We start from the raw sequence: 26,639 nt of genomic DNA, 5'->3' as shown, positions 1-26,639 counted from the left end.
GATATGGCAGGACAGGGCTTCCTGGTGGGAAGAACTTTCAAATCTTGGAATCCCTTAGGATAGCTAAAGAAATCCATTATTAAGAAGGTTTTAAATTAGTACAAAACTTAACTTCTGTGCTAGCTACTCACACATGACCTGCATACCCTGATTTTACAGAACTGTTCAGTATAATTGTTTAGTTTCTTTCGTATGGATCTTTCAGGTTAGAGAAAGCAATGTGTTTGCTAGTTGGCATCATGGACTTATATGTTCAGCCTTAAGGAAAAAGAGAAGAAAAATTATTTTCTGACTATTAGAACACCAAGTAAAGCCTTTTTCAGTTCTTTTATATCTGTTTCCATTTTTGATCTACAAACATGCAGTAGGTACCAACTAAGAACTCAGCCCCTTGTTATGTGATAGCAGGAACTCACTTTCCTGCCCAGCTCAGATTTCATGATCTTTTACTGGAGATATATGATGCTGTCCTAGGGTTTATAGTAATTATTTTAAACATTTGGTGTGTTCAGTTTTTTAGACTCAGATGTGGATTAGGGTTTTTCTGGGCAAGTGTGTTGGAAAAGGAAGGGCAAGGAAGGGGCTGTAATTGATCAGTGGTTCTCAAAACTTTTGTTATCAGGAAACATCTATATCCTTAAAAAGCCAAAGAGCTTTTATTTATGTGGGTTAGCCATAGCACCATATTAGAAATTAAAACTTAGAACTTTTTTAAACATAATAATATACAAGCATATATTTCGTTATCTTTTAGAGTGATGATGTCACACATGTAGCCTCCGGAAAACTCCACTGTTAGAGAATGAGAGTGAAGAAGGAAAATAATGTTTTAGTATCATGAAAACAGTTTTCACCTTACAGAAAAACATTAAAAGGATTTCAGGGACCTCTGGAGGTTCCCAGACCATACTCTGAAAACTGCTAACTACATAACATTCTTAAAATCCGTTTTACCGAAAGTGGATATTTACATCATTTCAAGTTTTAGTTATTACAAATAACACTGCTATGAACATTCATTTACACATATCTTAGTGTACATGTTCAAGAATTTTTCTGGGGTTTATTCCTAAGATTAGAATTGCTGAATCATAGAATATGCCCATCTTCAGATTTATTAGATAATGCCTGCACTGCTTCCTAAGGAGTCTTCTGAGAAGTGCTGAGAACATTCTAGTACATGTCTTTTGGTGATCATACCACTTATTTCTCTTGAGCATAAACCAAGGTATCGAACTGTTGGGTGATAGGATATAAAACTAAGCAGTTTTTCAAAGTGATTTATGTTCCCACCAGCAATATATGATTTCTAGTTGCTTTGTATTCCTCACCAATACTAGGTATTATCAGTCCTTTTAATTTTATAATTTTGGTGGAGACGGTAGTGTCTCATATTTTTAATTTGCATTCGCCTAATAACTAATAATGTTCAACAATTTTTTACATTTTTATTGGCATTTTAATAAAGTCATATATGTTCATCTTTTATAATTAAAGCTTTGTGTGTCCTATTTAGTCAATCTTTGCTTACCCCAAAGTTTTGAAGATATTCCCCCCTGTGTTCTTCCAGAAGTCTAATGTTTTAGCTTTCACATTAATTTTTGTATCTGGTGTGAAGTGTAGATTTCAAGTCACATTTTTTTGCCAGCTGGATATCTATTTGACTCACCACAATTTTATTGATGAGATCTTGTTTTCCCCACACACACCCAGAATTACAGGGACACCTTTATTGTAAATTATCGTTGGCAGCCGTCCGTCTCAAGAGACGATGGTGTAGCTTCTTCAGAGTCTATCTGCACCGCCGAGAATGGCTGTGCAGTCCGACTCGGGAGTGACATGGTATCTGTCTCCTCCCGTGTTGAATCGACATCTTGCGATGACGCTGAAGCTACAGAGCCTGGGCAGGGTAATATGGAGGGTCTGCTGTTGCCCATGCAGCAGACCCCCCCTCTCTTCGCAGCTGAAGGGTCCAAGGGAAAGACGGAGTCGATACAGCTTGGGTTCAGGTGCGCCGCAGGAGTTGCCGGTGTTGACTACAACGTCAAACCGCCTTAGGGACTCCGGCTCCGGATTTTCTGTCGGGGTTTACTCCCTTAGCCTTTCCCCTGAAGAGGTATGCCGCAAGGCAGCGGAGGTTTTTTGGAGTCAGAGTTTTCCTTCTCTGATGTACCCTGACTGGAAGATCGAACCAGCGACACTTAGCTCGCAGGCCGACGCTCAATCCACTGAGCTAAACCAGCCAGGGTCAATTGTAAATTAGATACCTGCGTTTATGGGTCTAGTTCTGGACTCTGCTTTGCTCCATGGATCTGTTTGTCTATCCTTACACCAATAAACACACATCTTAATTACTGTAATTTTATAATGGGTCTTGATACCTGGTGATATAAGTATTCCCTCTATCTTTGCTGTTATTCATCAAGATTGACTTTGCTACTCTAGATCCTTTGCATTTCCCAGTAAAATTTCGAATTAATTCATCAACTTGGGTGCACACACACATTTAAAAAACTGCTGGGATTTTAATCAGAATTGCATTGACTCTGAGACTCTCATTGAGATTAATAAGACTGAGTCTTGCAATCCATTAATGTGACATATCCCTTTATGGCCACATGGTATCTAGAGCTTCTTTAATTTCTCTTAGGATGTTATATAGTTTTTAGTGAAGATGTCTTACACATCTTTCACTGAATATTTGATTTGAGGTTTTTACATTTATTTTCTAATTGGTGATATATATAAAAATACAACATATTTTTGTATATTGAGTTGTATATCTCAGCCTTTCAAAAATAATTTTTTATTTTAATAGATTTGGTAGATAGGAGGAGAGCAGTTTATGTAAAAAATAATTGTCATGTGCAAATAAAACTTCTTTACAGTCTACATTTGTAGTTTTTATTTCTTCTTCTTTATTATGTTGGCCTCCAATGCAATGTTGAATAGAAGTGTTAATAGTGGGCATTTTTTTTTCCATAATTCAGTAAGAAAGTCTTCAGTATTTCACCATTAATTATGCTGTTGACTATAGACTTTTTATAGATACCCTTTTCTATTAAAAAATTCCCTTATTTTCCTAGTTTGCTGATAATTTTTATCATGAATGGGTGTTGAATTTTGTCAGCAACTTCTTCTGCATTTATTGGGATGATATATGTTTTCTGCTTTATTTTGTTAACATAGTGAGTTCAGCTGTTTTTTTCTGTTGTTAAATACCTTTGTATTCCTGAGATGAAACTCACTTAGTCATGATATATTTTCCTTTGTATATCTGTCTGTATTCAATTTGCTAATATTTTGTTAAGGATTTTGCATCTTTTGATCATGAGGATATTAGTCTATAGTTTGTTTTCCTGTAATACTGTATCTTTCTCATGTTTTGGTACAAGGTTTACATTGGCCTCACAAAATGAGTTGGAGAGTGTTACTTTTTCCACTATTTACCTAAAGAGGTTTTGTACAATTTGTTATGATTCCTTTTTTAAATGTTTACTAGAATTCACCAGTGAAGTATCTGTGCCTGGAATTTTATGTGCAGAAAGGTTTTTAATTGCAATTGTAATTTTTTAATTATGTATAGAACTGTTTATACTCTGTTTTTTATGTCCATTTTAACAAGTTGTGTTTTTTCAAGGAGGTTGGCCCTTTTTTCTAAAATTTCAAATTTATCTGTAACACCCTGTTACTATCTTCTTAATGGCTGAAGGATCTCTTTTATTCTTGATATTAGTAGATGGCGTTTTCTTTATATGTTTCTTAATCAGGCTTGTTAAAGGGTTATCCTTTCAAAGAACCAACCTTTGACTTTGTTAATTTTTTTTATTATATGTCTGCTTTCTTTCTTCATTGACTTATTTATTCATCTTTATTATTTTCTTACATTTAGTTTCTTTGAGTTTAGTTTGCTATTTTTTCCTAGCTTTTGAAATAGAAGATTAGATCATGGATATTTAACCTTTCTTCTCTTCTAATATAAACATTTAGAGCTATAAAATTCCCTCCGAGCACTGCTTTGGCTGAATCTCACACATTTAGATACGTCACATTTTTATGAATTTTAAGTTCCAAGAATTTTTATTGTTTTAATTTATTTGATATATGAGTAATTTGCAAGTATGTGTTTCTTAATTTCTTAGCATTTGGGGGTTTTCTAATTAATTTTCTGTTATTGATTTCTATTTCATTGCCACTGTAGTTAGGGAACATACTATACTCTTTCAATTCTTTGAACTTTATTGAGGATTGATTTTTTGCACCAGATATTCCATAAGCATTTGAAAAGAGAATGTATTATACATTTTTTGGGTGTAGTGTCCTATATGTGTCAGAATGGTTGGTTATTTAGTTATTTATGTTATTAGTTGGTTATTTGCATTACTCAAATCTTTTCCGTCCTTATTGATTTTATTTTTCAACTTCTTGACCTATCTTATACTGATAGGTTAAAATCTCTGATTTACAATTCTGGAATTATCTATTTTTCTTTTTAGTTTTTTAGAGTTTTGCTTTACATATTTTTTGTTATTAGGTACATAGAAATTTAGGTTTATTATAGCTTTTTATTTATGACTACAGTCATGAGCCACATAATGATGTTTTGGTAAACAACAGATTACGTATACAAAGGTGGTCCCATACAATTATAATGGAGCTAAAAATTCCTGTTCCCTAGTGATGTTGTAACCTTCATAACAACGTAACACAATGCACTACTTATGTATTACTCATTTTTTAGATATGTTTAGATATACAAATATCCTTGTGTTACAGTTGCTTACAGGCTTATATCCTAGGAGCAATAGGCCAAGGTATATATTAGGTTATACCATTTGGGTTTGTGTAAGTACAGTCTATGATGTTCACACAATGATAAAATCATCTAACGACACATTTCTCAGAACGTATCCCCATTGTTAAGCAGCACGTGACTATATTTTATCTTGATGAAATGCCCTTTTATAGTTGTCATACCTTTTGCCTTAAAGATTATCTTGTCTGGTGATAATATAGCCACAAGAACTCTCTTTTAGTTAATATTTACAGGGTATATATTTTGCCATCTGCTTGTTTTTATATTCCTTTGTCATATTTCATATTTCAAGGTCCTCTTATAAAAATATATAATTGGGTTCTAGAGTTTTTTGGCTTGGTATATTAATTTTTTTCTATTAATTATTTTGCTTTCATATAGCCCACCAAGCTTTTTTTTTATCTTGTTCTAGATAGTAAATAGTCATTTTGGATCTACACACATTTACCCTTCCTTATGCTCTTCATTCCTTCCTGCATTTTCATCCTTCCATCTAGGATTACTTTCCTTCAGCCTGAAGATCTTCCTTTTTACTTTTTATAGTTTAGGTCTGCTGGTGCCAAATTCTCTCAGCTTTGATTTGTCTGAAATGTTATTTAATATTCATTTTTGTAGGATATTTTCACTGAGTATATAACTTTAGATTGGAGATATATATATATATATATATATATATACACACACACACACACACACACACATAGGTATATAATTATCTTTAAAGGGCTAAAATATATCAACAGCCAACCTAGAGTTCTATACCAAATAAAAACATCCCTGTTTCTTAGATATGGGCCTTCTTAGGCTCTTACTTGAGAACCAAATAGGCCTTTATTTCTTTAGCCCTGAAAAACTGCAAGAAATGGCCCTCCTCTTGAGAAAATCAGGGCTTAGTTCTTCGACATCTCACTTTTCTTAAAATTTCAAAATCTTGATGAGGAATCAGCTATGTGTTTGAGATAGATCTCCTCCTTTAGTGAGACCTATATAATCGGAGATTTTATTCTGCATTTGAGGAGCTCTCAGCCTCGCTTCACAGCTCCAGTGTACAGGCTCAGAAGTCAGCAAATATCCCATGGGGAGAATTGGCCACACACATGGAACTCCTCACGTTCCAATCCATCACAAACTCTATTATTTCTTTTTCCTCTAGTAGAGTCCTCTGCACAGGCCAACTCTGATGCTAAATTCATGCCCTCAAATTGGCAAATGCCCTTAGGAAAGAAAACAATGTCAGCTATTGCCGGAGCCCTTCCCAGACAGGTCTGGAATTTTAGTTCATCTGATCTTCATGATTACTGCAACACTGCAGTGTTTTTCACAATAATTTGTCTGACTTTTTCTGGTGGTTGCATCAGCAACAGTGCATTGTCATAATCTGTTACATCCTACCTGGAAGCATAAGAAACATTCCTTCTACTTGTCCACTATAATGAATTTTTAAAACTAGTCTCTACTTCTAATCTTGCCCTGCCCCCTTTTAAGTACATGCTGTTACTCCTGCGCTTAAAACCCTCCAGGTGCTTCCCTTCATAGTAGAATAAGTTCAGGTTCATTTTCACAATCTACAAAGTCCTACATGATCTTATTGCTACTTCCTTTCTAACATATTCTCCCTCCACTGTCCCCTTTGCTCACTCAGTTTCAGCTATATGCTAACCTTCTCTCCATTTCTCAAACACACTAATGTGTTCCCATCTCAGAATCTTTGTACTTGGTATATGCCCTGTACCTGAGAGGCTCTTTTTCTCAGATCTTCATAAGTCTTTGCCTTTATTTCATTTGGGAGCTCTGTGCAAATGTCACCTTTTCAAAGAGCATTTTCCTCACCCCTCTATCTTCTTATCCTTGCTTTAGTTTTGATTGTAGCACTTACCTAACATTATATGGTATATATATTTGTCTGTTTTCTGTCTTCCCCTCTAGAAGGTAAGCTGCTTAAGAGTGGAAACTGTCTGTTATGTGCACTATTTTATCCCCAAGGCTTCTTAGAACTGCATAATCTGTAGTAAGTCCTCAATAAATAGCGTGGAATGAATTAGATATCCCCTTTCTTGAAGAATTATCAATTTAAGGAAAAGATAAATGATTGGAGTAAAATTGAAAGTACTCTAACATAGATGTCTACTGAATGCTTTGGGGAAGGAGATACTGACTTAGTTGATGTGTAGTCAAACAAGGCCTCAATAAAGAGGTGGGTGTTGAAAATTGCATATTGATGTATGTCTGACCAGGAAGAATAAAAACCTCAACATATACAAGTGACTTGGTGTTCAGAAAACAGTGGGTCTAGAACTGGGGGTGGGTGGCAGGAAATTACATCATACATAACTGGAGAGCAAGGTGGGCAAAGTCACAGAAGTCCTTGGATGTCAGGATAAAGAATTTGGACTTTACCTTTGGAGCAAAGATTTTTAAGCTTAAGGAGAGATGCTATCAGATGTATGTGTTTCACTACTTGTCACTGCAATACTTACACTAAAACTGTAAGTGGGTTGATGTAGAAAATTCCTGACTTGGTTGAAGAGCCTAGTTTCAAAACAGAAAACATTATCCCAACTCATGGCGTAACCTGAGAAAGGCATCATTTCTTCTTCTAACCTCCAATCTTCATTCTTAGCAGGAAGGGATTGTAGGCATTCCATCTCTGAGCCTGTGGGTCTGTTTATGTGCTTTAACTTGATGCCTTGGGGAGAAATTTTTAATATTTTTTCTACTGCATCTGCCAGAAATAATTAAAACTTCCAATTCTAGCCAATCTAACTTCAGTTCTCCTCTGAGATTTTCTAATATTTAGGTCAGATGCCAGGAAACTAGTAGCAAGTCTTTTTTCCCCCTCTGGCTGGGATGGAAATACAGGTGGGAGGAGGGGAGGAGGGGGTGATAGAATAAGTCTTTTTCTTGCAGTTGTCATTCCAAAGAGTCCCTATCCTGCATCTGATGGGAACACTGAGAAGCCCAGCACCCACAGCAGCACCAAAACTGACTTGGAGCATCAACCAGGGCAGAGAGGGCGTAAACCAGGAAAGAAGCGGGGCCGGACATCCAAGCCCCTAATTCCCCATCCCATCGCTACCCCATCTAAGTCAGCTGAACCTTTGAAATTCCCAAAGAAGAGGGGTCCTAAACCTGGCAGTAAGGTAGGTAAAAATGTGGGTTTCTCAGAAAGGAATAAGGGGTTATAAAAGGCTAACTCATCCATATCCATCCATCTGGAAAAGGGCATGTCCGGCCATATTCACCTTGTGTCTGGTTTTAAGAGGATCTCCTAGGTTGTTATCCCTACTTAGCTGCTTACCTGGGAGTTGTATCATTAGATATAGTGTGGTGTGGATAAGAAACAAATTTTGACTTTGAAAGTTACTCTCATTCAAGGGAATTCTGGCCCAATTTCCTCCGTAGATGGAAGGCCCTGCTACTGATTGTTAATGTACCCAAAGTGAATACCCAGGCATGTAAACAAAAAGAGGAAACAATTCTGTAAATGTATTTTTTCTATTCCTGCTTCTTCTTAAAAAAAAAAATAATAATAATGAACTACCTACTAATCATCAGACTCTGTATCAGACAACATTACATATCAATATAATTTTCACAAGACCCTAGGAGATGAATAATGTTAATGTTACTTAAGAGTTAAGTAAATTGAGACTTGGAGATGTGAAATGGCCTCCATAAGGCCACATAGCTAATAAACAGCAAAGGCTACAGGCCTGAGTCCCCAGACTGTCTAGTTTCAAGATCACTGCTGCCCTACCACATAATCACTCCCTCACATTTTTTGAGGGAGATAACCTTTAGCATAGGAGAAGACTGCTGAGTCACGCTTCACTAAGCATAGTCCCTAGAAGTACCACCCTTTAGTCATGACCGGTTCTTCATGCGTATCTTCCCTGGGGACACCGTTGATGTGAAAGTTCCTCAGCTGCTTCTCTGGGGCTTCCTTTGGCATCACCTTCTCCACTCCTTCCCTTCCTGTTCGGGATTTCTCTGCAGCTCCCTCCTGAACTGGACTACCTGACTTCCACTGTGGAGACGATACCCAGTCCTCCTGGGAACTCCATTCCAATCTCCTAACTTCTTCCCTGGGTTTTGTTGGTTGGTTGGTTTTGTTTTGTTTATTAGCTCCAGCTGACTTCAGTCCTTCTAGAATACAGGCTCCTCAAGGTTGAGAACCTAATCTTTTTCTTGGCTCTTTCTCCTGCATGCCTTATATCTCAGTCTCTTAGGAGATGTTCAGTATATGCAGGATGGATGGATGGATGGTTTGAGTGATGATGTTCTAATTGAGTCTGTCTCTTATTTATTGACTTTGACTTCTCGATGTCACATCCTAATCTTCGTATGTATGTAACATGTAATGCTCCTGATCCACTACCACTGACCCTTGACCCAGGTCCTGATTCACTTCTGTTTGTCTTCTCATTCTTAAGTTATGGAGGAGAGGCTGGAGGCCACAAGATTACAAGGCCAGAGAAGCTGTGCTTTTGATGATGTGAAGACATTTTGAGGACATATTAAAGAGGGAGGAAATTGGTGAGGTTTTAAAGACAGAACCAGAACCAAATAAGCAGAAACTCAAGCAGACAGGCTTTGTCTCAGGATAAAGAAACAGTTAAACCCATTCTAAAATACAAATAGTGATCTCCCATCATAAGAGGTATTTCATCAGGGACTGTATGACTATATGGGAGGGCTGTTTTCAGGGATAAGGAAGTAGATATACGGAATAGATGACTTAATTAAATAACCTTGAAGATTCTTCAAAACCTAAGAACTGTGACTCTATGATTGCCTCTTCTTTGCTTCCTCAGGCAATCCCAAACATAAGTCATCTTTCTGTGCAGCCTCTTGTAAACAGTAATCTCGTTTTATCTTGTATTTTAATGGCCTGGCATTTGACTCCCTAATTCCCCTTCCTATTCTTTTTGCCTGCTGCTATAAGTGTATATATCCTTTCCATTTAACCCATAACCATTATATTCCTTTCCGAAGCGAAGTGGTCTTGTGCCTAGAGGCATTGAAACCAGACAAGCTTAGTTTATATCTCATCTCCATGTGTTACCACCTGTGTAACTTTAGGAAAGCTTCTTTGAGTAAGGCTGTGAGCCCATTTTCTCATCAATAAAATGGAAGTGAGGTAATGTATGAATAGATACAATACATGTAACTGCACTTATCTCAAATAAATATATAATGTCTTCCACTTTTCTGGTTTCTTCTAAAGTATTTGGTCACCTCACTTATCAGGATTGTTCCTTCAGATACCCCATAAAATTCTACCGCCAACTCAGTGAAGTTCAACCCGGTATTCCTTCCTACCCTGACTCATTGTTTATTTGGGTTTTTCCTTTTAGCAATAACAAAAAATATGAGGGGATGTCCATGCCCCATGTATGCTTTCATAAGTGTTTGTATGATTACCTTCACAGGCAAGGCCATCTTATAGTATATGCTTGCTGTCATTGGTGCTGTCTCTTTTGATAATAATACTCCTAGAAAGCAGACAGGTTTATAGAGCTCCCAGCAGTGGACCTTACATGACATTTTGTGAAAAGCTATTTCTGGACCTCAGTACTGATTATGTTGTCTTTGCATTTAGAAGGTTGCCAAGAACCTTCTGAGCCTCCTGACCACCATAGGGGAGATACTAGATGTCTCTCAAATCATTTTTATTACTTCCCCCATCATTGGCATTCTTGACTGTATGCTTCATTGAAAAACATTATTGACACTTACATACCAAGTATCATACTAGGAATGGTACTCAAAATTAGACTCTAGCTCTAGGTTGATAGTATATGCCACTATATAAGTATATAATGACAATACAATGTGACAAATGCAACAATACAAAGGACAGAGACAGCACCAAAGAGATAGTAACTAGAGAAAATCTAGAAATGTTTCCTGGGTAAACAAATATTTATAAGATAAAAAGAAAAGTCATTTCAATCAGAAGGGATGATTTATTGTTCTAAAGGTATAGACCAGGTATGGTTTTTAGAGAAATAATATAGTTAGAAATCACTAGAGTATTAGGTTGAAGATAATTAAATGGCAGGTAATGAACCGAAGAGGCAGGTAGAGGAAAGAAGTTTGTAGAGTTAGGGGACATGACATTTCCATTTTTCAAGAAAGTAAAAGTATAAAGTAAAGTTAAAGTAGACTTAAGCCACAGCATTTTTCCCCCTTTTTTGCTTTTGTCTGCCCACTAATAAAGAACCTGGAACTGCAAATCATAATATTGAATCTAACATAAAAGACAGTGAATTAAGCTCTGGCTGTACAGAAGCCCAGAATATTGTGCATAGATTCAGAAAATATTTACTAAGCATCTACTGTATGTACAGCTTTGGACGAGATGCTGTGTGGAAAACAAAGATAAAATATACATCTACAAATATATTTTCATCTCATGGGTGAATTAGGGCTAGGAATAGAGGAATGAGAGAACGAGTTACCTATCATGGGTAGCAAACTTTTCCCCATCCATTTTGACAGAGGAAACCTCGGACTCTGCTGAACCCACCACCCACCTCACCAACAACCAGCACCCCTGAACCGGACACCAGCACTGTACCCCAAGATGCTGCCACCATCCCCAGCTCAGCCATGCAGGCCCCCACAGGTAAGAGCAGATCACGGTGCTAGCTGCAAGAGCCCCAGGCCCCTGTGTCTGTACTTTCTCATCTTATACCAATAATTAGCCCCTTATCCATCTGTAAACCTAAACAGGATCTTTTAAAAAAAATTATCTTTGACATTTGAAATAGCTTCAGAGAAACCTCCATCCTGTAAAAACAGTCCAAGAAACTTGGGCAAATAGTTCTGTGAACTCAGAGTTGGGAGCTGGGGTGGCCCAGTATATAGTACTAATCCTTTCCAGTTCAGGGTGCTCCATTCTTAGTGATTCCTTCCAGAACCCTTCCGGCATTACAATAATCCTGCCACTGCTCAAGGTCACACAGAACGAGCCAAGGTCCAGTTGGGAAATGGTGACACTGTAATCAGTAAAATCTGCCATAGCCTGGCCAAGAGCAGGAAATGGGTGCAAAGTTAGTTTCCATTTTTCCTAGGCTCTGTATGAGACTTAGGCCAGGGAAGGGATGCCAGCTCAGTGACTGCCGGAAGAGATGGTCGGCTTGCTTTAAATGGAATAGTGAGGCACAGTCATGATGCTTCCACTGCCGTGGGTCTTCTGCTTATTGTTGAAGAGGCACCTAAGTGGCATCTAGAATGATGTGGGGTAAACCAAGCAGGTATATAGGTACCTAGGGGGCATTATCCTGAGATTTGAAGTCACTTCCCTTTCTGAGCCTTATAGTCCCTTCAAATGTTAACAATAAAAGCTATCATAAATTAAAAGCTATGTTCCACACTGTATTCTTTATCACCTACCTTTTTTTTTTTTTAACTGCACAACACTTTTTAAGAGTTATTATATGCTGGTAGTCTAAAGGAAAAATAAATCTACAAGAATTATTACAAAAAAAAAAAAAGAATTATTACAAAAACAAAACAAATAGATTCCCTGTCCCCCATCATTTACTGCTCACCAAAGACAATCACTTTTAATTCAGCTGATTCTTTTTTTTACCTCCATATATAAAAATGGAATGTTTATATTAGTATTTTTTTAGCTTTGGGCAGTTTTCGGCTAATAACTCACTTTAGAAGATGAGGGTTTAACTCTTCTTAATCTCCTTGTCCCTTATCCACTGACATATATTTCCCTATCTTAATATTGTACCAATACCCTATTGTATTTTGATTAGTTTCAAATTCAGTATTTTGTTATTGTAACTTGTTAAATGCTCTTCTCAGTTGAGCTATATAATGTACCATGATTACTTTTCCTGTGTTGCACAACATTTTGTTTTCAGAGTAAATCTTGTTAATTTCTTTATTATATGTTTATCTCCCTCTGTATTTATTACTTCAACCTTAAACTATCTTACTACTGTATACATCTCTTTTTATGTTCTAGCACGTTATCTATCCTATCCATTTTGAACTCTGAAAGAAATCTCTCCTGGAGCCTTCGGAATTCTTTGACATCCTCTTCACCAATCTTTTGTATTATCCTCAGTTTGCTGCTTGCCATGTCTTTGTTTTCTCATGTAAATCTTTCTTATATTTACATCTTTAGTATTGTATAAAATCTTTTATTCTCTTCAAAACTTCTCTTTACACCCAATATTCTGAAATTTCACCTAAGATGTGAGTATCTTTACCTACAATGCTGGACATTTAGTATTCCATTTCATCCTTTAGTTTCTTGAAATTTTCTTAAATTCATTCATCAATGATTTTCTGATACTTTTGCTCTGTTCATTCTTTCTGGCATCTATGTTATTCAGATGTTGAACTTCTTGAACTCTAATATTCTTAACTCTCTTGATTCTTATTCCTAGTCTTTGTCTTTTGCTCAGCTTCCTTGAAGCTTTTCTCAACTGCATCTTTCAACTTTGTATTGAGCTTTTTGTTTCTGACATCTTACTTTTAAAAGTACCTAGGCTGTTTCCGGCACTTAGCTATTGTAGTGGCATTTTCCAAAGGGTGTTTGGTGGAAAACCAGTCTTGCAAAATGCTCTGCATAAAAGGATTTTACATACATTTAGGAAACTGGTCAAATACAATTAGGAAATGCTTCTGTTCTGCTTCCCGGCTCTTGAATATCTGCAACTGCTATGAAGAGCTTCTTTATTTTCCGAAATTTTTACTAACCTTTTTTATAGGTTACGGCAACATTGAGCAGTGGTTATAGAGTTCTTTTTTTCCCATATTCCTCTAACGCCCACAAATGCATAGCCTTCTCCATTATCAGCATCCCCCACTACAGTGGCACATTTGTTTCAATTGAAGAACCCACATTGAAATATCATTATCACCGAAAGTCCATAGTTTACATTAGGGTTCTCTCTTGGTGTTGTATGTTCTATGAGTTTCAACAAATATGTAATGACATGTATTCACTTATACATAAATTTGTTTCAATAAATATACAGTTGGCCCTCTATATCCTTGGGTTTTGCATCCAAAGATTCAACCAACCCCGGATCAAAAGAGTATTTTCTGTGGATTTTCATTGCACAAGTGTCAGCACTCCTAACCCCTGCATCTGTATTTCTTTTCTTTCCTAGATCATGACTTTGGTGTTGTATCTAAAAAGTCATTGCCATACCAAGGTCATCTTGGTTTTTTCCTGTGTTACCTTCTAGAAATTTTATAGTTTTGAATTTTACATTTAGCTATGTGATCTATTTTGAGTTAATTTTTTGTGCAGGATGTAAGTTCTGCCTCTAGATTCATTTGTTTGAATTTGACCCATTTGTTGAAAAGATGATCTTTGCTCCACTATATTGCCTTTGCTCTTTTGTCAAAGATCGGTTGACTGTATGTGGGACAATTTCTGGACTCTGTTCTGTTGCATTGATCTAGTTGTCTGTTCTTTCACCAATACCACACCATCTTGATTGCTGTATCTTTAGAGTAAGTCTTGAAGTTGAGTAGCGTCAGTCTTTCAACTATGCTCTTCTTCAATGTTCTGTTAACTATTCTAGATCTCTTGCCACTCCATATAAACTGTATGTGAGTAGGTCAATAACCACAAAGTAACTTACTAAGGTTTTTATTGGGATGGTTTTGAATCTATAGATCAAGTTGGGAAGAATGGACATCTTGACAATAATGAATCTTCCTATCCATAAACATGGAATGTCTCTCCATTTATTTTGTTTTTTAATTTTATTAATCAGTTTTGTAGTTTTCCTCATATAACTTTTGTTATGTTTATGCCTAAGTGTTTCATTTCTAGAGGTGTTCATAAGGTATTATATTTTTAATTTCAAAAATTGTTCATAGCTATTATATAGGAAAGTGACTGGCTTTAGTATATTAACCTGTATCTGGCAACCTTGCTATAATTGCTTATTAGTTCCAGGAATTTTTTATCTTTCACATTTTCTATATAGACAATTATGACATTATGAACAAAGAGAATTTTATTTCTTCCTTCCTGATCTGTTTACATTTTCTTATCTTATTACAATATATTAGTTAGAACTTCCAATATGGTATTGAAAAGTTATGATGAGAGAGAACATCCTTACCTTGTGGGAAAACTTCTAGTTTCTTCCCATTATACATGGTGTTAACTATAGGTTTTTTGTAGATGTTCTTTATCAAGTTGAGGAAGTTCCCATCTATTTGTAGGTTGCTGAGAGATTTTACCATAAATGGGACTTGGGTTTTTGTCAAATGGTTTTTCTGCATCTGTTGATAGATCATGTGATATTTTTTCTTTAGCCTGTTGTGATGGATTACGTTAATTGAGTTTTTACTATTAAACCAGTCTTGCATATCTGGAAGAGATCACATTTGGTTGTCATGTATAACTGTTTTATATATTGTTAGATTCAATTTTCTAATATTTTGTTGAAGATTTTTGCATCTATGTTCATGAGAGATATTGGTCTCTAATTTTCTTTTCTTGTAATGTCTTATATTAAACTAAATTTAACTGAGTAAATTTGAAAATCTAATTGGTTTTATTAAATGATTCATGAATCAGGTAGCATCTTATCTAGCAACCAGAGAGATACTCTGAGGCTAATACAAGATGGAAGGCTTTTATAGAAAAAAAGGTAGGACAAGGAAATCATCAGCAAGGGAAAAATGAACATTCATCGTAGGAAAGTAAGAGTTCAGGTGCTTACGGTTTCTTGTTGGCTGAGCTACAACATTTCCATTGGCTGGGCTTGTTGCTGGGCAAGAGGAAAATCTTTACTAAAGAGCTACATTTTCTGTTTGGGAGTGTGAGTTAAGTTTCTTCCTGTTGGGTCTATAACTGATGTCTTCCTGTTTAGAGTAATTGATGTCTTTCTACGTGGGATAATTGACCATGGAGTGATAAGGCTGGAGCCCCTTCTACAGGCCTTCCCAAATCCAATTTTAATTAAGGTTTCCTTTAACAGCTTTCACATGTCTTTGGTTTTGGTTTTAGGGTAATGCTGGCCTCATAGAATGAGTTAAGAAATATTCTCTCTGATTCTGTTTTCTGAAAGAGATCATAGAAAATTAGTAAATGTATTTCTTAAATGTTTGATAGAATTCACTAGTGAATTTGTCTGAACTTGCTTCTTTATATTTTGAAAGGTTATTAATTATTTTTTAAGATTTTATTTTTAAAGAGAAGGGAAGAGAGGAATAATGAGGGAGAGAAACATCAATCAGTTGCCCCTTTCACCCCCTCAATGGGGTACCTGGCCCACAACCCAGACATGTGGCCAGACTGGGAATTGGACCAGTGATCTTTCAGTCTGTGGGATGATGCCCAACCCACTGAGCCACACCAGTCAGGGCAGAAGTTTATTATTGTTTACATTCATATACATATATATATATATATATATATATATATATGTATATATATATCGTCGTCGGCAGCCGTCCGTCTCGAGAGACGATGGTGTAGCTTCTTAAGAGTCTATCTGCACCGCCGAGAATGGCTGTGCAGTCCGACTCGGGAGTGACACGGTATCTGTCTCCTCCCGTGTTGAATCGACATCTTGCGATGACGCTGGAGTGTCCTCTCCAGTGGAGCTGAAGCTACAGAGCCTGGGCAGGGTGATATGGAGGGTCTGCTGTTGCCCATGCAGCAGACCCCCCTCTCTTCGCAGCTGAAGGATCCAAGGGAAAGACGGAGTCAATACAGCTTGGCTTCAGGTGCGCCGCAGGAGTTGCCGGTGTTGACTACAACGTCAAACCGCCTTAGGGACTCCGGCTCCGGATTTTCTGTCGGGGTTTACTCCCTTAGCCTTTCCCCTGAAGAGGTATGCCGCAAGGCAGCGGAGGTTTTTTGGAATCAGAGTTTTCCTTCTCTGATGATATATATATATTCAGATTGTCTTTTTCCTTTTGTGTGAGTTTTGGCACATTGTGTCTTTCACAGAATTGGTACATTTCTTCTAGATTTGAAATTTGTGGGTAGAGAATTATTCATAGTATTCCTTTATTATTTTTTTAATGATCATAGGTCTGTAGTGATATCCCCTCTTTTATTTCTGATATTAGTAACTTACCTCTCTTTCCTTTTTATTTAGCCTAAAGGCTTATTGATTTTATTGATCTTTTAAAAAAGGAGCTTTTGGTTTTATTGATTTTTCTCTGTTGACTTGCTGTTTTCAATTTCATTGATTTCTGCTCTAATTTTTATTACTTCTTTTCTTCTGCTTACTTTGGATTTAATGTACTCGTCTTTTTGTAGTTTCCCAGAGTAGAAGCTTAGACTATTGGTTTTAGATCTTCTTTTCTAACATATGCATTCAGTGCTATAAATTTCACTCTATCCACTGCTTTTGCTGCACCCCAAAATGTATTTTCATTTATATCAAAATATTTTTAAATTTCTCTTGAGATTTCTTTTTTTTGGCCCATGTGTTATTTAGAAGGGTGTTGTTTAATGTACAACTATTTGGGGATTTTTTAAAACCTATTTTTTGTTACTGATTTCTTGTTTAATTCCATTGTGATCTAAGAGCAGACATCATATGATTTCTGTTCTTTTTAATTTGTTAATGTGTATTTTGTGGCCCAGAATATGGTCTGTTTTGGTGAGTGTTTTGTGTGAGCTTGAGAAGAATGTGTTTTGTGAGAAGTAATCTATAGATATCAATTATATCCAGTTGATAGATAATGCTTGTGAGTTTAACAATGTTCTTACTGGTTTTCTACCTGCTGGATCTGTCCCTTTCTGATAGAGGGATGTTGTAGTCTCCAACTATAAGAGTCGATCTATTTCTCCTTCTACTTCTATCAATTTTGCCTCCCATATTTTCATGCTCTGTTGTTAGGTGCATATACAGTAAGGATTAATATGTCTTCTTGGTTAATTGACCTCTGTGTATCATTATGTAATGCCCCTATTTACCAGTGATAACTTTCCTTGCACCAAAATCTGTTCTGTCTGAAATTAATATAGCTACTCCCTCTTTCTTTTAATTACTATTAGCATGGTATGTTTTTGTGTATTCCTTTCTTTTTTTAACTATTTTTTATTTATTATGCTGTTACAGTTGTCTCAATGTTTTTCCCTTTGCTCCCCTCCACCCAGTGCCACCTTTCCCTCCAGCAATCCCACCCCTCTTAGTTCATGCCCATGGGTCGTGCATGTAAGCTCTTTGGCTTCACCCTTTCCTATATTATTCTTAACACCCCGTCTATTTTGTACCTACCAATAATGCTTCTTGAGCCCTGCACCATTTCCTCCATTGTCCCCATTCCATTTCTCAGCTGATAACCCTCCAAATGATCTCTATACCTATGAGTCTGTTCCTGTTCTAGTTGTTTGCTTAGTTTGGTTTTGTTTTTATTTTTTAGATTCAATTGTTGATAGTTGTGAGTTTGTTGTTATTTTAATGTTCATAGTTTTGATCTTCTTTTTTTTAAATAAGTCCCTTTAACATTTCATGTAGTAATGGCTTGGTGATGATGAACTCCATAGCTATACCTTATCTGGGAAGCACTTCATTTGCCCTTCTATTCCAAATGATAGCTTTGCTGGATAGAGTAATCTTGGTTATAGGTCCTTGCTTTTCATCACTTTGAATACTTCTTACCAGTCTCTTCTTGCCTGCAGAGTTTCTTTTGAGAAATCAGCTGATAGTCTTATAGAAAACCTTTTGTAGGTAACTCTGCTTTTCTCTTGCTACTCTTAAGATTCTTTATCTTTCACCTTTGGCATTTTAATTATGATGGGTCTTGGTGTGGTCCTCTTTGGGTCTAGCTTGTTTGGGACTCTCTGTCCTTCCTGGACTTGTATGTCTATTTCCTTCACCAAATTAGGGAAATTTTCCTCCATTATTTTTTCACATGAATTTTCAATTTCTTGCTCTTCCTCTTCTCCTTCTGGTACTCCTATGATTTGGATGATGGCATGTTTAAAGTTGTCCCAGAGGTTCCCAAGCCTCTCCTCATGTTTTTCAATTCTTGTTTCTTCATTCTGTACTGGTTGACTGTTTATTTCTTTCTTTTGTTACAAATCATTGACTTGTACCCCAGCTTCTTTCCCTTCACCATTGGTTTCATGTAGATTTTCCTTCGTTTCATTTAGCATAGCCTTCACTTCTTCCCTTAAGCATATGCCGTACTGAAGCATGACTGTCAAGTCTGTGAGCATTATTATCACCAGTGGTTTGAACTTTGCGTCTGTTAGGTTAGCTATCTCCTTGTTGCTTAGTTCTCTCACTGGAACCTTGATATGCTCCCTCTTTTGGGCCATACTTCTCTGTCTTCTCATCTTGACAGGCTCCTGTGTTTGCCTCTGTGTCTTAGGTAGCGCTGTCGCACCTGTTATGTTGTAAGAGGTGGAGCCTTAGGTTTCCATCAGTGTGGGGTGACCCATTTCACCACACTGTGGTGCTGTATGTGGGGGAGGGTCCTGAGAGGGAACAGTGCCACTTGCTCAGCACTCACTCCTTTCCCAGGCACCTCTCCCGCTTCCCACATGGGACTGGCACCCCTCTAGCTGTTACTCTGGTGGTGGCTCCTAGATGGGGTGAATTTGCAGACATTCTAGTACCATGGGGACCCTCTAACCAAATGGACTCTGCTGAGAGACTGGCAGTTTTTTCCACCGCCCCAGCCCCCACTGGTTTTCACAGTCAAAAGCAATGAGGCTTTATTTTTCCCAGCGCTGGAACTGTGAGCTGCATGGTCTGGTCTGGGACAGGGCTTTCTACCAGCCAGCTACAGCCACTGCCTTGTTGCTTCTGCCACTGCCACCGCCACAACACTGTGTCCTCTCCACCCCGGCTCTGTGCCTCTTTCCTGTCTGGATGAGTATTAATTCTTTATATCTTTGTTTGATGGATTTCTATGCAGTTTGATTTTCTGGTAGTTCTGGTTGTTTTTCCTTTTGAGGTAGTTGTACTCCTTATGGTTGTAGAGGGAGACAAAACGTGTCTACCTGTGCCTCCATCTTGACTGGAAGTCATGTTCCTTTACTTTTAATCTATACATGTCTTTCTTTTTAAAATGGTTTTAAATACAATAAAAATATTAAATAAATGAATAAAATGGGTTTCTTTTAGACAGTATACAGTTGGTTTTTTTTTTTTTTTTTCTTTTTTATCCACTTTGAGAATCTCTGTCTTTTAATTGGTGTTGTTGGACCATTGACATTAAGTGATTATTGATATACTTGGATAAATATCTACCATATTTGTTACAGTTTTCTATTCGTTACCCTCGTTCTTTGTTTCTGTTTTTGTCTTCCACTCTTCTGTCTTTTGTGGTTTTAAGTGAGCATTTTATACGATTCCATTTTTTCTCCTTTTTTACCATATCATTTATACTTTTTTTTTTAACTTTTTCAAGTGTTACCCTAGAGTTTGGAGTATACATTTATAACTAATCCAAGTCTACTTTCAAGTAACTCTGTACTGCTTCATAAATATAATAAAATAATTCTGATTTCTTCTTCTCATTCCTTATATGATGATGTCATTCATTTCACCTACACATAAGTATATGTAAACACATATATATTCACATATACACACATAAGCATACACAGTCAAATATGTTATTGTTTTTATTTTGAACAAACTATTATCTGTTATTTCAATTAAGAATAAGAAAAACAAGTTTTTATTTTGTCTTCACTTATTTCTTCTCTGATGGTCTTCTTTATGAGATCTGAGTTTCTGATCTCTACTATTTCTTTCTGAGGAACTGCTTTAACATTTCTTGCAAGGCAGTTCTACTAGCAACAAACGCCTTCCATTTTTCTTTTTCTGAGAAAGTCTTTATTTCTCCTTCACTTTTGGGGATAATTTTGCAGGGTACAGAATTCTAGGTTGGTGGGTGTTTTCTCTCAACACTTTAAATATTTCACTCCCTTCTCTTCTTGCTCTTGTGTTTTATAAGGATCTAATTTTTATTGTTTCCCCTCTACAAGTAAGGTGAGTTTTTCCTTGATTTTTTTCAAGCTTTTTTTTTATCTTCGATTTTCTTCATTTTGAATATAATATGCCTAGGTGTTGGTTTTTTTTTGTTTTTGTTCTTTTTAATTTTGTTTTTATTTTTATTAATTTTTTTTTTTTTTTTTTTTGGCCTTTATCTTATTTTGTGTTCCCTGACCTTCCTAGATCTGTGCTTTGGTGTTTGACGTTAATTTGGGGAAATTCTATGTTATTATTGCTTCAAATATTTCTTCCTGTTTTTTCTCTCTTTCTTCTCATTCTAATATTCCCATTGTGTATGTATGTTATATCTTTTGTAGTTGTCTCACAGTTCTTAAATAGTCTATTCTGGGTTGTTGGGAGGGCATTTAGTCTTTTTTTTTTTTTTTTTTTTTTTTTAACTTGCTTTTCAGTTTTGGGAGTTTCTGTTGAAATACCCTCAAGCTCAGCAATTCTTTCCTCAGCCATGTCCAATCTACCAGTCTACTAATGAGCTTTTCACAGGTGTTTTCCATTTCTGGATAGTGTTTTTATTTTTGTAACATTAAACAATTTAGTTAAATAATTAAAAAATTCTAACGAAAGTTTTTTTAAAAGTTTAGTAGATTAATGATCTGCTCATAAAAAATGGAATACATAGAATACCCGAGGACAGTGAAATGTGTCTCTTTATTTATTTATTTCTTTTTTATTGTTATTATAATATATTACAGTTGTCCCAATTTTTCCCGCTTTGCACCCCTCCATTCATTGCATCCCCTGCTCCCACAGTCAATCCCCACTCTGTTGTCCATGTCCATCAATCATTCATACATGTTCCTTGACTAGTCCCTTCCCCTTCTTTCCATTATTATTCTCTTCCTCCCTCCCTCTGGTTACTATCAGTCTGTTCCATGTTTCTATTTTATTTGTTAGTCTATTTTGTTAATTAGATTCCTCTTATGGGTGAGATCCTATGGTATTTGTTTTTCACCAAGTGGCTTATTTCACTTAGCATAATATTCTCCAGTTCCATCCATGCTGTAGCAAAAGGTAGGAATTCCTTCTTTCTTTCTGCTGCGTAGTATTCCATTAATGTACCACAATTTTTTGATCTACTCATTTATGGATGAGCACTTAGTCTGTTTCTAGCACTTGGCTATTGTAAATAGTGCTACTGTGAACATAGGGGTACATTGGTGATTTGGGATTATTAGGGTATATTCCCAGCAGTCTGACAGTGTTTTTGATCTCTAGAACTTTTTTAAAACTCTTTCTTAGAATTTCCATCCCTCTGTATACATTGCCCATCTATTTTGTATGCTATACCTCATCTACGGATAAGACCTCTTAACATATTAACCAAAGTTATTTTAAATTCTCAATCTAATAATTCCAACATCCCTGCCATGGCTGAGTCTGATTCTGATGCTTGCTCTGTCCCTTCAGGCTGCACTTTTTGCCTTTTAGTATATCTTGTAATCCTTGTTTTATTTTGATAGCCACATGTGATGTACTGGGTGAAAGGAATTTTTGTAAACAGGCCTTTAGTAATGTGGCATTGAAGTGTAAAGGGAGAAGTACTCGGCAGTCCTACAAGTAGATCTCAGTCTTTTGGTGAGCCTGTTCCCCTGGACTATGAAGTTCACTAGTGCTTTTCAATTCCTCCCCTCACCCCTCTTAGGAGGGACAGCATGGCTGGAGGGGGTTGAAGTTGAGCATTGTTTCTCCCAGGTAGGTTAGGCTCGAGTCAAACCCAGCAGGTTACGCTCTTTTAAGATAGTTTCTCCTGAGAGTAGATCTTGTTAAGAAGAACAAAATGCTCTGGCTTTTACAAAATGGTTTGTTTACCCCTCCCCTACTGGAAGCATAAGGAGATCCTTTTCCCCATATTTACTCCTGAAGGTAAAACACACAAAAGTATAGGGACCCCTCCCAAGATGACTGGGTCCCCAGTTTTTAACTCTCAGTCTTGTCTACACTGAGCTTCCAGCAACTTGTCAATTTACAGTTTACATCTTCCTACCTTGGCTCTGGTCATGGATTTCTGCTCTAGTAAATTGTGATTCTCTGTATTCACCTCTCTCTCCAAATCTGGGGGACATCTGTTTGCCCTGTGACCTCACTTCTCTGATGGATCTAAAAAGGACTGTTGATTTTTCATTCTGTTCAGTCTTTTACTTATTGATAGGAAGTGGGTGCCTCCAAGTTCCTTATATGCTGGTCCCTTCTCCCAATTTTATTTTACGACCTCCAATTCTGATATCGTGGATGCAGTAGAAAACCAAAACATGACAGTTCACAAAAATATCTTTTATGACCTTAACATTGTGAAGGATTTTTAAAAACAAGACAATAAGCACATAAACTATAAAAGAAAAGGCATATGGACCTTTTGTGTACCTGATAAAGGTAATATTAATATATTCAACTATTTTTAAGTTAGGACAGCTCATTGCTCTTCCCCTTGGCATCAGTCAGAGTGGCTCAGCTGGGGCTGGAGGATACACTTCCAAGATGGCTCGTTCACATGACTAGCAAAATTGGTGCTGGATGTTAGTTCTTCTCTACACAGATCAAAGGGTAGCTTGGGCTTCCTCATACCATGGTGTCTGGGTTTCAAGAGCAAGTGTCCCAGGAGACAGGAAGTGGAGGCTACAGTTTTTTTTAAGGTTTAAGCCAAAAAATTAACAAAGTGTTATTTCTACCATATTCTGTTGGTCAATCAGTCAGGGCCCAGATTCATGAGAAGGGGAATAGACCCCACCTCTTGATGTGAGGAGGGTCAGAGAATTATGGACTATGTTCTAAAACCACCTTAGTTCACTCTCTGGCCAAATTATTTACATATTTTCCCACTTGGAAATTTTATTCTTCCCCTTGCAAGATTCACCATTAAAATTCTCATCAAGTTTATGTCCAGGCCAGCTGGCTCTGTTGGTTGTCAGTTGGTTGGAACATCATCCCATTCACAAAAGGAATGCAGGTTTAATCCCCGGTCAGGCACATACTTAGATTGCGGGTTCAATCCCTGGTTGGGGCACATACAGGAGGCAGCCTATCGATGTCTGTCTGTCTCTCTTTCTCTCTCTCTCTCTCCCCCCCTCACTCCCTCCCTGTCCTTCCCCTTCCTTCCCTCCCTTTCTCTTTCTCTAAAATCAATAAACATATCCTTGAGTGAGAATTAAAAAATAATAAAAAATAAAAGTCTCATCAATTTACAACATCAGGCTCCAGATGTAGGATCTTCTCATCTAAATCAGACCCAGGTACAAATCAGACCTGTCAGGTGCAGTTTCTCAGGTTACAGCTCCTTGACTGTAGTTCTCCAATCTGAAGACCTGTAAACTAAAGAAACATGTTGTCTAGTAGTTACCAGAGGGGAAGTCAGGGGAAGGGTGAGAGGGTAATCGGTGTCAAATATATGGTAATAAAAGAAGATTTGACTCTGGGTGGTAAACACACAATGAAATATGTAGGTGATGTATTAGGGAATTGCACACTTGAAATTTATATAATCTTACTAACCAATGTTACCCCAATAAATTTCAGAAAAATTTTTAAAAATAAAATACACTGTGAAATAACAATGAGACATACTGGGGGGGGGGTGAGAAACATGGTGTCTGCTCCCCATATTCCCAACATACAGTGGTTAGACGGGCAGAGAATAACTTACAGATACACCTGTTCAAAGGGGAGAGAAACTAGAGGCACAAAGCAGTCACTGGTCTATAGAAATTCTAAAATCCAGCTGGGCACATGTTGCTAATTCATTAATTCCATCCAGTACTACTTTCTGGGAGCTGTTTTTGATTACTCTTGTTTTTGACCCTGAATCACCATTCTTTTTCCATGAGAAACTGAGATTGGTTTCACCATCTTCTTCCTCCCTATAAAAGATCGGGGGTCTAAAGGATTCTTTTCATTTCGTACCACCTCTGTCCTTTTTAGTCCTAACTGGCAATGCTTCCACCAGAATGATTCTCTTAAAAACTTGAGGGATTATCTGTGACTACTGTTGGGATTTACTTCATTAGACAAAAGCTACAACCACAAATCTCTTGAAAATAAGCCCTTCTCTAGTTTGGGCTTCTTGTACAGCTGCTGTGAGACAATGCCCTTCAGATTCTTTAAAATCCTGTTGTTTAAGGGAGAGAATCAGAGAGATTTGCCCTTAAAGTTATAGGGCCTTTTAATCTGAAAGAGTCTATGGAGCATAGTCTTAAATCATTCTGACTTCTTAACAATAGATTTTATTTTCCCATTCCGGATTTGACCCTTTCTTAACTTACAATGTTTTGCCTTACGGAGGGACTGGAAATGAGAAGTAATTTTATTTGTGGACTCTGCAAGTCCTGGGCTTTTTTATGTTTTACGTTTGTTTGTTTGTTTGTTTGTTTTAAAGTGACTCCCCTCTCATCTTGCATTTTTATCATAGGTAGTGAAATGAAGCCAGCTGGCACTTGCATTACTTTGCCTAGAAATCACCTTAGCTATTTAATTGAGTTCATCAGGTACACTTCTTATTTCCATGTTACTTTAAGTGACAGGACTTTCCATCACTACCGAATGTGTCCTCTGTCCTCCCTCTTCCAATAAGATTTTTCTTATTTTCCTTTCAGCTCTCACTGACAGCCTTCTCAACACTCTTTGGGCCCTTTATGCTTCTTTCTGATGCCCAAACCCAAAGTCAGTGTCATGTGTGTCTGGCTTTTATTACTGTGGCACCTTATTTCTGGTAATACAATCTGTTCCAATAATCTTTTGCTCCATAGCGAACCACCACAGAACTTGACGGCTGAAAACAACAGTGTGGGCAGGGCTTGTCTCTGTTCCATGCAGTGTCAGCTGTGGCAGCCCGAGTAGGGCTGGAGGACCACCTCCACCACATGCTGACAAGTCGGTTCTGGCTGTTGGTTTCTCGCCATGTGGACCTCACTACAGGGTGGCTTTGTATTCCTCATACATGGTAGCTGGACTCCAAGAGTAAATGTCCCAAGAAACAGGAAGTAGAAACTGCTAGTTCCTTAAGCCCTAGGCCTAGAAACTGACACAGTGTCATTTCCACCATAGTCTATTGGTCAAATGTCAGAGATCTGTGTAAGAAATGTCAAAGAATTTGGAGGCCATGTTTTAAAACTGCCATACTCTGCCCTGGCCTGTGGCTCAGTGGGTTAAACACCAGCCTGCGAACAGAAAGGTCACCAGTTCGATTCCTAGTCCAGGCCCATGCCTGGGTTGTGGGCCAGGTCCCCAGTTGGAGGCATGTGAGAGGCAACCAATCCATGTTTCTGTCCCTCTCTTTCTCCCTCCCTTCCCATCTCTCTAAAAAACAAATAAATAAAATCTTTTAAAAATATGAATAAGTGTATCTGCCACATTATTGTAAGGGTTTCATAGTTTGCCTTTTACATTTCACACTTTAATTCATGTAGAATTTCTTTTTTTAATCATTAATGAACTGGTTATATTTTTTCCTTTTTGTGTGTTTTTATTAGATGAAGTTTCCATACAGTGAAATATATAAATCTTAAGTGTACAATGTGATGAATTTTAGTCAGTGTAAGCATCCTTGTAACTAACTATCCCGAATTGAGTTAAAAGTCATTTCTACCCCACCTCACCTCCACAACTCCCCAGGAGTTACCTCATGCCTCCTTACGGATCTTTCTTCACTCTCACCTTTATTTTGATTTCTAACACTGTACATTAGATTTTCTGTTCTTGAACTTAATATAAATGAAAACCTACTATATGTGTACTTTTTTCTGTCTGGTTTATTTCTCTCAAAATAATGTTTGTGAGAAGCACCCTATCAATAGTTTGTTCTTTTTTACTGCCAAGTGGTATTTCAATAAGTGACGACACCACAA

The 26,639-nt window shown here is 37.1% G+C and overlaps 1 protein-coding gene across 8 annotated transcripts in view; it reads left to right on the top strand.

Moving 5' to 3' along the window:
- Nucleotides 1–26,639, top strand: part of SCMH1 (Scm polycomb group protein homolog 1) — a 173,022-nt gene that overhangs the window by 121,489 nt on the left and 24,894 nt on the right. For 7 of the 8 annotated variants that reach the window (XM_090269221.1, XM_090269218.1, XM_090269222.1 and 4 more), the window contains 2 exons: nt 7,724–7,956; nt 11,321–11,447. The exons of the other annotated variant lie outside the window; for it this stretch is intronic. In XM_090269221.1, coding sequence (XP_090125347.1) covers nt 7,724–7,956; nt 11,321–11,447 — 360 coding nt within the window. The remainder of the gene's footprint in view (nt 1–7,723; nt 7,957–11,320; nt 11,448–26,639) is intronic. 8 annotated transcript variants of the gene reach the window in all.

The sequence above is a fragment of the Furipterus horrens genome, unplaced genomic scaffold (assembly GCF_987537825.1).
Source record: "Furipterus horrens unplaced genomic scaffold, mFurHor1.1.pri manual_scaffold_3, whole genome shotgun sequence".
NCBI classification, from domain to species: domain Eukaryota; kingdom Metazoa; phylum Chordata; class Mammalia; order Chiroptera; family Furipteridae; genus Furipterus; species Furipterus horrens.
Note: the sequence above shows the minus strand (reverse complement) of the source record. Positions and strands in the feature narration are given on the sequence as shown.